Below are 18,043 nucleotides of genomic sequence, written 5' to 3'. Positions count from 1 at the left end.
GTTCGGGAGAGAACACGAAAGGGACGTCATAGATGACGCACCGTTAGTGAAGAAGACCGGAAGAGGAGCTCGTTCGGAAGTCATACATGAGGAAGACCAAACGAGAAAAGTTCCGATGGTGGTGGAATCACGTGACACTAGACGGTATTAGAATACACCTACACCTTTGAAATGGTAAGTATATTAAAAAAAATACTTTAATACATATTTAAATAGTATTACATAATTGTTTTTTAAAGGAGGAAAACCCAATTAAGAGTATAGGTGTATCCATTTATTTTATGTAATTTAATTGTATGGCTGTGTTCACACTGTGTATTTTTGTTGTGTTTTTAACTTACTTTATATTGTTTTGATAGATAATCATCCATGTCTCTTAATGGGAGTTGATCAACGGAAAAAACAAAAAACGCACAGTGTGAACCCAGCCTATGGTCACTTACTGTGGTTCTGAGCAGTATCACATCAGCTTCTGCCAAGTTGCATGAGACACAGTGACACCAGACATCCAGTTCAGGTTTCCAATAGAAGGTCATTTTAAGGAGCCCCAGAGTAAAGATGTAGCCAAAAATACAAAGAATATTTCGACACCGCTCTGTCTTATAACCAAACAGTTCCTGGTAAAATAAAGAAACATACAAATTTGTGAAAGTTTTCAGCAAAACATTTTTAAAAATGTATATAGTACAAGATGCACATAGGGTTCTGTATACCCAGGGCTTAGGTTCAATTCTAGTTATAATAGAGTGTGAGAGGGGGAATAGATTTATTAAAGTGGTGCAAAGGCAAAGTGAAGGGTTTGCTTATAGCAGCCAATCAGGTTTCATTTTCTAAAGAGTCTCAAAAAAAGTGAAATCTGATTGGTCGCTCCAAGCAACTGCTCCAGGTCTGCTGCAGAACAGGGCAGCAATCTGTGACAAAAATTTAACATTTAGCATGAAGATTTTGCTACAAACTTTTGCTGCAGATTTGGTGTTGGTGTATATCTACTAAAATATATCTTATGTGTGAACATGGCCAAAATTCCATAAATAGTTAAATACTGTATGGACTGTAATGAATCATTGTACAGAGTTTCTTGAAATATTTTTTAAATGAAAAAGGATATCTGCACACACTGCAGACCCTGTCCCTTTCCAGACCAGATGGATGTTCGAGATAATCACCTGTCAAATCTACTAAGACATGCCCACCGCGGATGCTGTGGCGTGGCATGCTAGGTGAATAGATGGCGAACCCTTTACGGGTGTAATGTCCGTGGCTGCGGGCTGTCAGCTCCAACATCCCGCTGACAGCCGCAGCCACGAGTCGGCAAACGCTGGCCCCAGCCTCCACTTCAGGAGACGCCAGCGCTTGCATCCACTCACCTCTGCCGAATCCCGTAGGGTGCGCACGCACGCTCGTCCGCGCTCTCAAACGGGCAGCGCGCGCACCGGACATCATGGACGACCTTTGACCCATCAGTACCCTGGACTATAAGAGGGGTCCAGCCCCCTAGTTCGATGCCTGAGCATTGTTGTGTTTCCTTAGTTTGTCTATGCAAATTGGTCCCCTAGTGTTTCCTGCTCCCAGTGTTTCCCGTTCCTGCTCCTGTTCCAATATCCCGATATAGTGCCGTGCTTGCTATTGTCGTGCCGTGCTGGATACCACGCTTGACTACCTACCCACGCCTGTCGTCCACCTGCTGCCTAGTTCCTGCCAAGCTACTGTCCGTGCTGCCACAGGTATCCTATATACCATAGACTGTGACCTGCGCCCTGTTGGCCAGCTGCCTTACCGCCAAGGCGGTACGGCCCAGTGGGTCCACAGACCCTTCGTGACAACGGGCAAGGTTCTCCATATGTCCTTTATTCATTATTGTTAAAAAAATAAAGCTGTGACCTACCCCACTCTACCCACATACCAGTTTCCATATATTTTCTTATATAATTTGTGTAGGTTATGCGGCGGATTTGCATCCCAATCTTTAATGCTGCCAGTCTTTAAAGAAGCACAGCATACCCTCAAAATAAGGCTTTTTAATAGCACTGTGTGAATGGGATTTCATAAAATTCCATTTAATACAGTGTAACATTTGGCTTCTGCAGAAATTCACAATAAGTTATCGCAGCACCAGAAACCTCAACATGCAGAAAGCAGAATAAAAACAGAGGGTGGTTATTATTGGTTCATAGTCAGAAATTGGGTCATTATTAATAGTGGGGTACCACAAGTGGCAATAAATTGAAGAAGGAAGAACGGCTATCATACCACTTTTCAATCAAAATAGCCAATCCTTATAAAATGCAAAATTAGAGAAAGGGTTTGTGGCCCTGAAAATGTACCCTGGACTGAAGCTTGGGACCTTTTTCTGGGCCACCCTAGATGTCCGCATGCACTCTTTCATTGACTGACGAAAGGAGATAGTATATGGAATTAAGTTTACCTGTTAAACTGTTATGCAGTAGTAACATTTAGGATATTGTACCACTTTAATTGTTGTAACCAATAAGCTTGCAGTGCTACTTATATTAGAGAAAGTAACCACATGCTTGTATGCCACTGTAATAACAGTGGTGTATTCAGCAAACATAATTGTTCAATGTTCTTTTGGTCTGTAAATGTGTTTCTTTAATGGGGACCACTTGAGAAACCCCACGTTACATGATGGAAGGGTAACATGGAAAATAAAATACAGATCACTGTGAGACCAACTGAAGTACAATATTACTGTAATGTAATATCATCTTATTCTTATATTATGGCACTACTTTTTGCATTATTTCTATGTTGTGATGTCACTATACTGACTTTTTTCTGTACTGAGACAAAATTATATGCAGTACTGTGTTGTACAGGGACCCAGAGGGGCAAGAGGGGCCACTGGCCACAGGGTGGCTTCTCTATTTATTCTATATAGGTCCCTGCTTCTCTTACCATCTCCCTATACTTGCACCCTACTCTCATAGATTACTCAGACACTGCTTGAACCCTGTCAGCCAATCACAGAGACTCTATGATTGTCTGATTTGCTATGTAGTTGGATAAAGGGTGATCATGCAGTATCTGGGCGTCTAAACAGTCTACTACCACAAATGGAAGAGCAGGAAGAAAAAGTCCTGAAGACTTTAATTTAGGCAGTTAATCACTTCACAGGCGAAGCTAGGCTTAACTTCACTGGGGCCAAAGATTTAGATTGGTACCCCAACCCCCATCTAAAACTAAACTTAGTATGCTGAATGTGCTGTTTTTACTTAAAACATAAATAAAACAATAAGAAAAAAGTTAACATGAGCAACAATAGAAATGGCATGTACATATCACACCATACATACATACATACATACATACATACATACATACATACATACATACATACATACATACATACCAGTTATTGCAGCTGGTATTGGTACAACTATTTATGTAATGGGGTAAAAAAAAAAAAAATAAGGACCATACATCTATTTCATGACTAAACGATATTTAGAAAATTGGTGGAAGACATTGCAAGGTGCAACCTAGAGTTGTTCGTTCACTTCATGAATCTGCCACATTATTCACAGGGGAGAGATACTGTTGCACTGCAAGTATTAATTAATCTCTTCTGGGTGGAATCAGAGGCACAGCATTATACTTGGGACTTGTATGAGCTCTCACTGAAAGTAATTTATTGCAAGTTATCAAAGGTGTAAATGGAAGGTTTTGTCATGATTTACTGTGTGAGGCATCAGGGGCATTATACTGTGTTTGGGAGGCACTATGAGGGCATTACATTTTGTTGTGGACACTATTGGGGCCTTATACTATGGTGGGCACTATGAGGGCCTTATACTGTGTAATGGGCACTTTGGGGGCATTTTACTGTGTGATAGGCATTATGGGGACATTACACTGTATGATGGGCAGTATGCAGGCATTATACTCTGTGGGAGGAACTATGGGCCATTATACTAAGTGGGGGCAGCTATGTGGCAATATACTGTGTTAGAGGCAGCTAAGGGCGTCTTATACTGTGTGGGGGCACTATGAGGCATTATACTGTGTGTGGGGTTCTATGGGGGCATTATACTGTGGCCAGGCACTATGGGAGAATGATACTGTGTGGACTGAACTGGGTATGTATGGGCAGGGATTGGGGAGGTTAGAGGCATGGCTTAACAGAGAAAAAACATGTCCCTCTTTGCTGTACGTCAAAGTTGGGAGGTATGGAGCTACTAAAGAAGCTAAGGCACTGACTTTGGCCTAAGAGTGTGGTCCTGGAGCGTATTTCGGGTAGGAGCTTGCCCATGGTTGTGTGCGTAGTCATGTGAGCAGCGGTGGGGGCAGGAGTTTTCCCAAGTTACAGTGTGCAGTCAGTTGCGGCCTACTAAGCTTGAAGTATTGCCGGGCGGCCCCCTGCCTCAGGAAGGAGCGTCCTTGGTTCTTGTTTACGACAGTAAGTAGTCAGCCAGACAATATACACCTGTGTGAGCCATGTAACAAGAACTGTGCCTCTCTGTGAAGGGGAATAGTTGTCAGTGGCGTAACTACCGCCGTAGCAGCAGTAGCGGCTGCTACGGGGCCCGCGGCATGAAGGGGCACGTGTCGCCCGCTGGCACGGGCCCCCACCATGGCCGGAGGCTCCTCTAGCAGCCGATATGGCTGCTACAGCGCGACGCCACTGAACACTACGGCAGAGCAGGGAGGTATCTCCCCGCTCTGCCATTAAACAATAGACATGTATCCCCTATCCACAGGACAGGGGATACATGTGTGATCGCTGGCAGTGATAGGCAGAACGGGGGATTGAAAGTCCCCCTGACATTCTCCATCACAAACCTCGGACTTCCGGGGTCTGTGTCAGCAGCTCCGGAGAAAAGATTGGAGCGCCGGTCCCACTTGTGCGCATGCGTGACCAGCGCTCCTTTCATTTTTATTGAGCTGCGCAGACGCCGGAAGTCAGAGGTTGGTCATGGAGAACTTCAGGGGACTTTCAGTCCCCCGTTCTCCCTATCGCTGTCAGCGATCACACATGTCTCCCCTATGCTGTGGATAGGGGATACATGTATTTTATTAGGACACACTGTAGGTCTCATTTTTTTGGGAGGGGGACGCTGTATGGCGTTCCTTACAGGAGGGGACGCTGTATGGCGTTCCCTACAGGGGGGGGGACGCTGTATGGCGTTCCCTACAGGGGGGGGACTCTGTATGGCGTTCCCTACAGAGGGGGGGGGACGCTGTATGGCGTTCCCTACAGGGGGGGACGCTGTATGGCGTTCCCTACATGGGGGGGGCTGTGTGGCGTTCCCTACAGGGGGGGCTGTATGGCGTACCCTACAGGGGGGCTGTATGGCTTTCCCTACAGGGGGGGCTGTATGGCGTTCCCTACAGACCCCCCTGTAGGGAACGCCATACAGACTCCCTGTAGGTAACGCCATACAGTCCCCCCTGTAGATAACGCCAGACAGCCCCCTCTGTAGGGAACGCCATACAGCCCTCCCCGTAGATAACGCCATACTGTCCCCCCTCTAGATAACGCCATACAGCCCCCTCTGTAGATAGCGCCATACAGTCCCCCCTGTAGATAACGCCATACAGCCCCCCTGTAGATAGCGCCATACAGCCCCCCCTGTAGATAGTGCCATACAGTCCCCCCTGTAGGCAATGCCATACAGTCCCCCCGTAGATAACGCCATACAGCCCCCGTAGATAACGCCATACAGTCCCCCCGTAGATAACGCTATACAGCCCCCTCTGTAGATATCTACAAAGGGGGCTGTATGGCGTTATCTACAGGGGGACTGTATGACGTTATCAAAAGGGGGGGGTTTGTAAAAAAGGCACTATCTACAAGGGGGGGTTGTGTGACACCCGGGGGAGGGGGGGCCCCAGTCAAAAGTTTGCTATGGGGCCCAGTCTTTCCTAGTTACGCCCCTGATAGTTGTGTTTCCAGTTGTGGCCTAGTAAACTTGTTGCTATTCAAATCTATTTGGTCTTCTTACCATCTTCAGCATGACAACCCTGCAGGGTTATTTACCATCTTGCCCATTTCTGACCCTCTATCATGTTATCAGAGGAAACATAAATTAAACAAGATGAATTTTACCTGTGCTATTCATTTGTTTACATTAAAGATGCGCCGCACCAGAGGTATCTGGCAGCTACTCATTTTTGCTTTTCTATTGAAAAAACATGCTTGAAGATTGGCCAAGCTAAATGTGCATGCAATTGGGTCTGGTTACTGTTGTCAGAATGACCGAACCATCTTTATCTCATCCCTGTGACAACCCAAAGGCCTTTAACAGCACTAAAGACATGTGCATAATTGTTTGCTTGAATAATTGTAATTACTTAATGGTTTTCAAGATCATTGTAACAAAGGTACTGTACAAAACAAATGGGGTATGTTCACACGCTTAACAAAAAAATGCTTAATATACGGAGCGGTTTTCGTTTTTTAAGCAACTCGCGTTTTTTGCTGTGTTTCTTACCGCCATTTTTGGAGCTGTTTTTCTATTGTCAATGAAAAACGGCTTTAATAACGGTTCAAGAAGTGACATGGACTTTTATTTACGAGGCGTAAAAAACGCCCCGTCGGAATAGAACGCCGTATTTCCAATTGAAATCAATGGGCAAATGTTTGGGGGCGTTCTGCTTCCGAATTCTCAGCCATTTTTCGGGCCGTTTATAGGAGGTGTGAACATACCCTTGCAGTCATGTGACCAGTGGTGAGTGCGGGCAAGCGTTTTCCCATATGATTTTTTTACAAGATTTTTGTAACAAAGGTACTGTACAGAACTAACAGTCATGTGAGCATAATTGTACATATGACTGTTTGCACACTAAAGATATGTGCATAATTGTTTTCTGGAATAAATGTAATTAATGGTTTACAAGATCATTGTAACAAAGGTACTGTACAAAACAATTGTTTCAGAAAGACTGTTAAAGTAAAAGTCACAACTGTGTAGGCAGCGTGATAGTGTGCACAGCTTTGTTTCTGCAGAAGCAGTGTGCAACCATAGCTTGAATCAGAAAAAAGATTTGTAGAGCAGAATATCCTCTAACAGGCTTTCACGAATAGCAGTTGCGTGAGCCCTGATGGGCTTACAGAAGGAGCCCCGTCCATCTGTTAGGGTATGTGCACACACACTAATTACGTCCGGAATTGACGGACGTATTTCGGCCGCAAGTACCGGACCGAACACAGTGCAGGGAGCCGGGCTCCCAGCATCATAGTTATATACGATGCTAGGAGTCCCTGCCTCTCTGCAGGACAACTGTCCCGTACTGTAATCATGTTTTCAGTACGGGACAGTAGTTCCACGGAGAGGCAGGGACTCCTAGCATCGTACATAAGTATGATGCTAGGAGCCCGCCTCCCTGCACTGTGTTCGGTCCACTACTTGCGGCCGAAATACGTCCGTCAATTACGGACGTAATTAGTGTGTGTGCACATACCCTTAAACTCTTTAGGTGCCACTGACGCTATTGCTTCTAGGGGAGAATATCTCCATAAATACGTAATCCAGTAAAGCATGCCATGATTTTTTTTCTGTCCAGTTCCATACTAAAAAAAACCTCTGTATGCTTTCTTTTGAAATTTGAGGCATACAGAGGTACATTAGAGGGCTCATGCACCTATGTCGAAATCCTATTATATCTCCATACAAAACATAGCAGTAACATAGTCATCTGCAGGGCCGTATTTACAACTCACGCTGCCCTAGGCACTAAGCCTGAATATGCCCCCATTAAATGGCACATTTACACTTACCAATTATTATCATGATGCTTATACTTACCAATTATCATCATAATTCAATTATACTGAGCAATCATACTGAGCAATCATACTGAGCAATCATACTGATAATTGGTCATTGTTAACAAAGGAGAAGATCAACAATTAAACTATTGCTTATTGTTCATTATCAACTGTGATTCTGAAAAATAATTGTTATTGCTGCTCAGTGACATATATACAAGATATTGCTGCCCAGCGCACAGCCAGGTTCATGTGTTCAGTGGTGTGGACTGTGTTCCCCAAGACTAATGTGCTCTCTTGTGAAATGCAGGGAACACTATGATGTACCAGATTCTGGAATCTGTATACTTAGATTGGCCCAACCCCCTAACTAATAATAACTACAGTGACTATATAATACCACCATACCGTGACTGGATAACACCACCATACCGTGACTGGATAACACCACCATACCGTGACTGGATAACACCACCATAACGTGACTGGATAACACCACTATACCTTGACTGGATAACACCACTATACCTTGACTGGATAATACCACCATACTGTGACTGAATAAAATCCCCCATACTATGATTGGATAACACAATGTTACTGTGACTGGATAAACCCACCATATTTTGACTGGATAACACTTTCATTTCGGAACTGAATAACACCACCATATCATAACTGGAGTACACCACCATACCATGACTGCATAACATCTCCATACGTCACTGGAGAATATCATCATACTGTGACTAAATAATACTACCATACAGTGACTCGATAACACCTCAATAACATGAATGGATAATACCGGCATACTGTGACTGAATAACACTATTATACCATGATTGGAAAACCCACCATATCTTACAGGATAACACCAATTTGTGATTGAAAAATACTACCATAAAGTGACTACATAAGACCCCCATACAGTGAATGGGTAAAACCACCATACCGTGACTAAATAACTCCATACTGTTGCTGAACAAAAAAAAACTACGGGAATACAAAAATAACAACCTTACTGTAATTGAATATTACCACCATACTGATACTGAATACAGTGATAATATAGAGGATTGCTACCACACAGCCAGACTGGAAAAATTAATAAAACACTGATCAGATGCATTCAAAGGCAGAATAAACAGTTACATCGATTGACTCACAGGGGACGTCTTCTCTGATTAAAGTCATTCACTTTCCCCATCTTCTCCACCTGACCCAGACTGTCATGTCAACTTCTTCCCACTATCGCTCACCTCTGCAAAGTTTGCCACACAAACATCTTTGGCTCCATGCTTTCCCAGCACATCCCCACCCTCTTCACAAACCCTCCCATCCTGTTGCCCCCTTTAATAGTGCAATACTGCTGTAACCTCTAATAATGTGTCTGCTGTGAGCTCAGTATACTATACCACAGTGAAAGACATTGCCTGACAATAAATAGTGCCATACACATAGTGACCCCCCAAAGTGTCCACAGTAAATAGCAATATACAGATAGTACTCCATAATTCAGGGGTTAACAACCTTTGCCACTCCAGCTGTTGTAAAAGTATGATTTCCAACATGCCCTGACAGCCTTTGGATGGAAATATAAAGTTTTTGGCTGTCAAGACATACTGGGAGTTGTCGTTTCACAACAGCTGGAGCGCTGAAGGTTGCTGACCCCTGCCATAATTAATAGTGGCTCCATTTAAGGGCACTTCAGTAAATAGCGCCATAAAGAAAGTGTACCATATAAAATTGTACCATATTGATAGTGTCCGCTAAGTACCCCATATGAAATTGTGCCATAAACAGTCCCCCACACCATTCAGACCAGACTCTAATTAATTCAGACCCCAGACTAGAGCCCCTAAATTCAGACCCAAGTCCAGACCGTCTAAAATCAGAGCAGAAACAGCTAAATTAAATCAGACCTCAGATGAAAAATAAATTCAGGCCCCTTTATTTACTTACTCTCCCCCACTCCTGTCTTCTCTATACCGCAGGGTGACGGCAAAAGCAAGGTCCTGGCACTGGTCAGTGCTCACATTACACATGAAAGAACCATTTATCGGCGAATCCGAACGGAGCCTGACATATCACACTGACTTAGGGCTTATTCAGAACGTTGAATACATCCGTATGACGGCTGTCACACGGATGCATGTATTTCAAAGGGGCCGTTTACACAGCAGTTTCCACGGAAGAGTCAGTTGAAAAATAGAACGTCCTATTTTCTGCAGTTTTTACGGATCCCTCCACAGATTCAAGCCTATGGGGATCCGTGAAAACAGGACCTGCATGGGGGCAACGCGGACGTGAAAAACAGCCGTTCACGTCCGAGTTTCCCCACGTTTCCATCAGATTTCCACCTTTTCTGATACTATATCAGAGGCAACGGAACTCTGCTGGGGCAGAGCCATGACACTAGTGTGAGCAGCGCTTAAATCCATTCAGACTTTACGATTGAGGTGCGGTTAGGGTATGTTTACACAGGGCAGATGAGCTGTGTAAAATCACACAGCATAGTGGCATAGCTATAGGGGGTCGCAACGGTCGCAACTCCGACCGGACCCCTAAGCCAGGATGCTACACAGTGCTGACCGTGCTCGTCTAGCTTCCAAACTAAATCTGCGTTAGCAGGACGCAGATTCAGTTGGGTTCAGTGCTGGAGCTTCCAGCATTCATTGTGCCGCCAGCGGCTCGGCGCAGATAGGCGCGATGTAGTGACATCATCATACCTGTCTGAGCCGAGTCACTCACAGCACTGTGCAGAGCAGCATTATACTATATGGGGCAGCTATGGTGGGCATTATACTGCGTGGGGCATTATACAGTATTTGGCAGCTATGGAGAGCATTATACTTTATGGGCGGCATTACACTGTATGGGGCAGCTATGGGGGGCATTATACTATATGTGGCAGCTATGGAGGGCATTATACAGTATGGGGGAATTATACTGTATAGGGCAGCCATGGGGGGGCATTATACTGTATGGGGGCATTATGCTGTATGCAGCAGCTATGGGGGGCATTATACTGTATGGGGGCATTATGCTGTATGCGGCAGCTATGGGGGGCATTATACTGTATGGGGACATTATACTTTATGGGGCAGCTAAAGTGGGCATTATACTGTATGGGGCATTATACTGTATGGGGCAGCTATGGGGGCATTATACTGTATGGGAGCATTATACTGTATGGGGCAGCTATGGGGGCATTATACTGTATGGGGCATTATACTGTATGTGGCAGCTATGGGGGCATTATACCGTATGGGGCGTTATACTGTATGGGGCATCTATGGAGGGCATTATGCTGTATAGGGCAGCTAAAGTGGGCATTATACTGTATGGGGGCAGCTATGAGGGGCATTATGCTATGTGGGGGCACTATACTGTATAGGGGGGCATTATGCTGTATGGGTCAGCTATGGTGGGCATTATACTGTATGGGGGCATTATACTGTATGTGTAAGCTATGGAGGGCATTATACAGTATGGGGGCATTATAATGTATGGGCCAGCTATGGGGGCACTATACTGTATGGGGGCATTATACTGTATGGGGGCATTATAATGTATGGGACAGCTATGGGGGCACTATACTGTATGGGGGCATTATACTGTATGGGGCAGCTGTGGGGGCACTATACTGTACGGGGCATTATACTGTATAGGGCAGCTATGGGGGCATTATACTGTATGGGGGCATTATACTGTATGGGGGCATTATACTGTATAGGGCAGCTATGGGGCATTATACTGTATGTAGCAGCTATGGAGGGCATTATACTGTATGGGGATCATTATATTGTATGGGGCAGATATGGGGGGCATTATACTGTAAGGGGGCATTATACTTTATGGGACAGCTATGGGGGACATTATACTGTATGGGGATGCTATGGAGGGCATTATACTGTATGGGGGCATTGTACTGTATGGTGGGCATTATACTGTATGGGGGCATTATACTGTATGTGGCAGCTATGGGGGCATTATACTGTATGGGTCATCTATGGAGAGCTTTATACAGTATGGGGCAGCTATGGTGGGCATTATACTGTATGGGGGAATTATATTGTATGGGACAGCTATGGGGGAGGCATTATACTGTAGGGGGGCATTATACTGTATGTGGCAGCTATGGGGGCATTATACTGTATGGGTCATCTATGGAGAGCTTTATAAAGTATGGGGCAGCTATGGTGGGCATTATACTGTATGGGGGAATTATATTGTATGGGACAGCTATGGGGGAGGCATTATACTGTAGGGGGGCATTATACTGTATGGGGCGGCTATGTTGCATTATACTGTATGGGAGGCATTATACTGTATGGGGCAGTTATGGGGACATTATACTATATGTGGCATCTATGTAGGGTATTATACTGTATGGGGCACCGTACTGTATGGGGCAGCTATGAGGGGCATTATGCTGTATGGTGGCATTATAATGTATGGGGCAGCTATGGGGGCACTATACTGTATGGGGGCATTATACTGTATGGGGCAGCTGTGGGGGCACTATACTGTACGGGGCATTATACTGTATAGGGCAGCTATGGGGGCATTATACTGTATGGGGGCATTATACTGTATGGGGGCATTATACTGTATAGGGCAGCTATGGGGCATTATACTGTATGTAGCAGCTATGGAGGGCATTATACTGTATGGGGATCATTATATTGTATGGGGCAGATATGGGGGGCATTATACTGTAAGGGGGCATTATACTTTATGGGACAGCTATGGGGGGCATTATACTGTATGGGGATGCTATGGAGGGCATTATACTGTATGGGGGCATTGTACTGTATGGTGGGCATTATACTGTATGGGGGCATTATACTGTATGTGGCAGCTATGGGGGCATTATACTGTATGGGTCATCTATGGAGAGCTTTATACAGTATGGGGCAGCTATGGTGGGCATTATACTGTATGGGGGAATTATATTGTATGGGACAGCTATGGGGGAGGCATTATACTGTAGGGGGGCATTATACTGTATGTGGCAGCTATGGGGGCATTATACTGTATGGGTCATCTATGGAGAGCTTTATAAAGTATGGGGCAGCTATGGTGGGCATTATACTGTATGGGGGAATTATATTGTATGGGACAGCTATGGGGGAGGCATTATACTGTAGGGGGGCATTATACTGTATGGGGCGGCTATGTTGCATTATACTGTATGGGAGGCATTATACTGTATGGGGCAGTTATGGGGACATTATACTATATGTGGCATCTATGTAGGGTATTATACTGTATGGGGCACCGTACTGTATGGGGCAGCTATGAGGGGCATTATGCTGTATGGTGGCATTATAATGTATGGGGCAGCTATGGGGGCATTATACTGTATGGGGGCATTATAGTGTATGGGGCAGCTATGGAGGGCATTATACTGTATGGAGGCATTATACTGTATGTGGCAGCTATGAGGCAATATACTCTGGGGCAGTTATGGGGGCATTATACTGTGTGGGAGGCAGCTACGAGGGGGCTCATTATACTGTATGGGGACAGCTATGGGGGCATTATACTGTGTGGTGGCATTATACTGGGGGGGCATTCATTGGGTCTGTCGGACAAGGGCGCTGGGCACAGGCGTGCGCAGGGGTCTGGTGGTGTTGGGGAGGGGTAGGGGGGACCAAGCTGAATTCTTGCACGTACTGTATTATGCTGCGGATTTTCCATCTGCAGTATTTACGCTATGTGTGAACTTACACTAGATGTGAACTAAGTGCAACCACAATGAAAAGCACACCAAATCGCTGTAAGACTGGGTTCACACTACCTATTTTCAGGTGTAATGGAGGCGTTTTACGCCTCGAATTACGCCTGAAAAGACGGCTCCAATACGTCGGCAAACATCTGCCCATTGCTTTCAATGGGTTTGCCAATGTACTGTGCCGACGACCTGTCATTTTACGCGTCGCTGTCAAAAGACAACGCGTAAAATTACAGCCTCGTCAAAAGAAGTGCAGGACACTTCTTGGGACGTTTTTGGAGTAGTTTTCTCATAGACTCTATTGAAAACAGCTCCAAAAACGTCTGAAAAAACGGTGCGAAAACGCAGCAAAAAACGCGAGTTGCTCAAAAAACGTCTGAAAATCAGGTGCTGTTTTCCCTTGAAAACGGCTCCGTATTTTCAGATGTTTTTGGCTCAGCGTGTGAACATACCCTAAGAATGCATGCGGTTATCAGATGTATTTTTTAGGCAGTTTTAACCTCAACTCAACCACAACGTCTTAGTGGCGCCTAATACAAAAAATGCATCAGTTTTCAAATCTGCCACCAGGGATATATCTGCTTTTGTTATACCACGCTTAAGAGGATATATCTAGAGATTTTTTTATTTGTTACGGGAATGGGGTGTGCGGGATTCTTCTCTAGTAGCACCTGTTAATGCTACTATTAACACATGACCTGAAAAAAGTTTTTTGTCCTTGGGGACAAGTTTAGACAATTACTTTAAATCAAACAAAAAAAAAAGACAAAAAAAAAAAGTAAAAGCTAGTGCATATTCCTTCAGTTTTTTTGGGGCAGAAAATTACTCAATATACTACCTGTATACCATGCCCACAGTGGTATACAGTTCACGCAGGCAATGATTAAAAGTGTGAGAAAATAATTTAACTAGGTTATTCACATATTACTAAAATAATCAGATTAGCACATTGGAATTCATAATACAGTAGTGTAGTATACCGTGATCACAAAAGCTTCTTTACAACCATTTTTACACCCTGGACTGTATATTAATCATAGTTATTACATTCAGCAAAAAAGTAAATAGCCATCTATGTAAAAGACTGCTTACACAATGTACTTTTAGAAAAACAAGGAAATTCTAAAGTTCTTAAAATAGCTACAAGTATTCACTATTTATGTAAGCAAACATGTAAAAGTGTATACACATTCATTTTTATATAATTATTATGTGTATAAAAGATAAAGCTGTTTACCATTTCATTTTCCTGCCCCTCATTGAGTATGTTCTGCGTGGTCATTGTAGGCTGATGTCCCTCTCCTCTAGTAGAACTTTGTTCAACAGCATGTACTTTCTGAGTGCACACCCTCTTCATCCCCTTCAGCTCCACCTTGAAATTGCAGCTCAGGTTTTTCAGGGTTGATCGTGAGACATATACTTAGGGGTAAATGGTATAGCATTCCTTTTAAATGAAAGGAATTTGACCTAAATAAATAACGTATGGATTGAACTAAAGGTGTCTTTATACGTAGGTGTTATGTTAAGTCTATTAACAAGATGACCGTTAACAGTTAACACAATGTCTATGTTGCTAAAATTATTAATAACAAAAATAGGACTTGTTATTTTACTCAGTTATCACTGAAAAAACACTTTGGAGGTATGATGGTGCAAACATATTGAAGACTTTTATTAAAACAGTATTTATGCATGAGATCCAATGTAGTTTTCTTTTCATGCAAATGCTTCCTTTTCATGACTGGGGAACTTTTGAGTCTAAGGTTTTGTAAACATCTGCGTCGGAGACTCCGTTAGGGACTTCTGTTGCAGGTCCGGCCAGGATTACTTGAAACAACAGCGCAGCATGCTGCGCTATTGTTTCCGGTAAAACCACGGAACACCTGATGGAAAGCGGACATAACCCACTAAAGTCAATGGGTTCCGTCGGTCACCGGTGGTGTCAGTGGTGCAACGGAGCCATTGCTACCGGTATCCCCTTGTTCTGCCCCTCACGGAGCAGAATAATGGAATGACCTGACACAGGTGTGAACCCAGTCTAAGACCACTTTCACACAGGCATATTTTGGTTAGTATTTTGTAAGTAGTAGCATAGCTATAGGGGTTGCAGCGGTTGCAATTGGGACCGAGCCCCAAAGCCAGGGGGGCCTGTGCCCCCACACTTCTATTTAAAGTTACTATAGTAACTGGGGCCTATGTAATAAACTACACGGGCCCCCGTTACTATAGTAACTGACAGTATAATTACCCTCCTTTTTCCGAAGTGCTGCGGATGTCCTGACGTCACCTCGCGTCATGACGTCATGACGCAGTGCCCTGCGCATGACACCACGACACTGTGCGCAGCGCACAACGTCGCAACGCTGGATGGGTCAGGACCTCCGCTGCGGCCGGAGCCAAATAGGAGCGTAAGTATAATATTACTGTCTGCTGGGCCCTGTATCTAAGCCTACCACATGGTAGGCTTAAATAAATGGCCCATGTGTAATCCTGTCTGATGGGCCCTGTATCTAAACCTACCACATGATAGTCTTAGATACAAGGCCTCAGCAAAAAGTAATCTTATACTGTATAAGATTACTGTCTGCTGGGGCCCTGTATCTAAGCCTACCATGTGGTAGGCTTAGATACAGGGCCCTTCAGACAGGATCACACATGGTGTGATCCTGTCATCGGGCACCATATCTAAACATACCAAATGTTAGGCTTAGATACAGGGCCCCAGCGGACAGTAATCGTATACAGTATACGGCTCCTGCATCTCTATGGAAGACCGATTATGACTCTTTACAAAACAAAGCCATAATACGGCAAAGAGCATTGACAAATTATCATTACATTAAAGCTGGTGTCATGCCCATGGCCGCGGGCCGTCAGGCTCACTCACCTCCTGATGCCCGCAGCCATGGAACTGTGAGCGCTGGTCCCCATCTCCTCCTCAGGAGACACAAGCGCTCACTTGCGCTTCTCCCGGCCGGGTCAAAATTAGCACATGAGCCCCTGGACTGTAAGAAGGGCCCAGCTCCTTCCTTCCTTTCCTGAGCCTTGTTGTCGTTACCCTAGTTTGTCTAAGCAAATGGTCTCCTAAGTGTTTTCCAGTTCCCAGTGTTTCCCGTTCCTGCTACCTGTAACTTGTATGCCGTGCTATCCTGGTCAAGTACCGTGTTGAGCTGAAGTTGTGCTGTGCTGTATACCACGCCTGTCCTGCTACACCACACCTGGCGCCTGCCTGCTGCCTAGTCCCAGCCAAGCCTGTCTTTCTACTGTCTGAGCTACCACAGGTACCCTATACGAACTATAGACTGTGACCTGTGTCCTGTTGGCCAGCTGCCATACCGTCAAGGCGGTACAGTCCAGTGGGTCCACATACCCAACGAGACAGCTAGTTGATGATTCTTTTGGTTTTGCATTGTATTCTAATTGGTAATTGAAAGTGTTCATACATAGCTACAAATGATCACTTATTTTATATTCACAGTTATGAGGCCAAAAGAACATTCTGACAACATATGTTGAATATAGTTCTATAGAATATATTGTCCATTATCGATGTATTGCAAACCTGTACCATTCACCTGTTTCACCCTGACCATTTCTCTGTTTAGGTACCACACTTCCTATTCTGTGAAACACTGAGGGTATGTTCACACGCAGTGACCAAAAACATCTGAAAATACGGAGCTATTTTCAGGCGAAACTCGCGTTTTTCGTGGCGTATTTTACGGCCGTTTTTGGAGCTGTTTTTCAATGGAGTCAGTGAAAAACACCTCCAAAAACGTCCCAAGAAGTGTCATGCACTTCTTTTGACGAGCCGTCATTTTACGCACCGTATTTTGACAGCAACGCGTAAAATTAAGGCTCATCGGAATAGAACACCGTAAAACCCATTGAAAGCAAGATGTTTGTAGGCGTATTAGGGGCTTTTTTCCAGGCGTAATTTGAGGCGTAAAACGCGCGAATTACGTCGCAAAACACTGCGTGTGAACATACCCTTAGACTCATGAGAGATTTCAACATCCCCATTGATCAACCATTGACTTTCTCAGTTTTAAAGCTTCCGTACTTTACCACCTATTTTGCCCCCTTCAGGACCCAGCCTATTTTGGCCTTCAGGACACAGCCGATTTTTTCAAATCTGACATGTGTTACTTTATGTGGTAATAACGTTGGAATGCTTTTACCTATCCAAGTGATTCTGAGATTGTTTTCTCGTGACATATTGTACTTTATGTTAGTGAAAAAATTTGGTAGATAATTTTGGTATTTATTTCTGAAAAACACCAAAATTGTGAAAAAATTTTCATTTTTCTAAATTTAAACGTATCTGCTTGTAAAACAGATAGTAATACCACACAAAATAGTTACTAGTTAACGTTTCCCATATGTCTACTTTGTTTGCATCGTTTTTGAACCTCCTTTTATTTTTGTAGGATGTTACAAGGCTTAGAACTTTAGCAGCAATTTATCATATTTTAAAGAAAATAGTTCAGTTCAGTTCAGTTCAGTTCTGAAGTGGATTTTAGGCCCTTCTACATAAGAAAATCCCCAGAAGTCACCCCATTTTGAAAACT

General features: G+C 44.2%; 1 protein-coding gene across 2 annotated transcripts in view; it reads right to left on the bottom strand.

Moving 5' to 3' along the window:
* LOC142759518 (putative cation-transporting ATPase 13A5) overlaps positions 1-14,791 on the bottom strand; it is a 177,826-nt gene extending 163,035 nt beyond the window's left edge. For both annotated transcript variants that reach the window (XM_075861765.1, XM_075861766.1), the window contains exons 1-2: positions 14,710-14,791; positions 444-617 (exon numbers count right to left, since the gene is read on the bottom strand). In XM_075861765.1, the coding sequence (XP_075717880.1) occupies positions 444-617; positions 14,710-14,754 (219 nt within the window). In that variant the 5' untranslated portion in view covers positions 14,755-14,791. The remainder of the gene's footprint in view (positions 1-443; positions 618-14,709) is intronic.
* Positions 14,792-18,043: the final 3,252 nt, after the last annotated feature.

The sequence above is a fragment of the Rhinoderma darwinii genome, chromosome 4 (genome assembly GCF_050947455.1).
Source record: "Rhinoderma darwinii isolate aRhiDar2 chromosome 4, aRhiDar2.hap1, whole genome shotgun sequence".
In the NCBI taxonomy this organism is placed as follows: Eukaryota; Metazoa; Chordata; class Amphibia; order Anura; family Rhinodermatidae; genus Rhinoderma; species Rhinoderma darwinii.
Note: the sequence above shows the minus strand (reverse complement) of the source record. Positions and strands in the feature narration are given on the sequence as shown.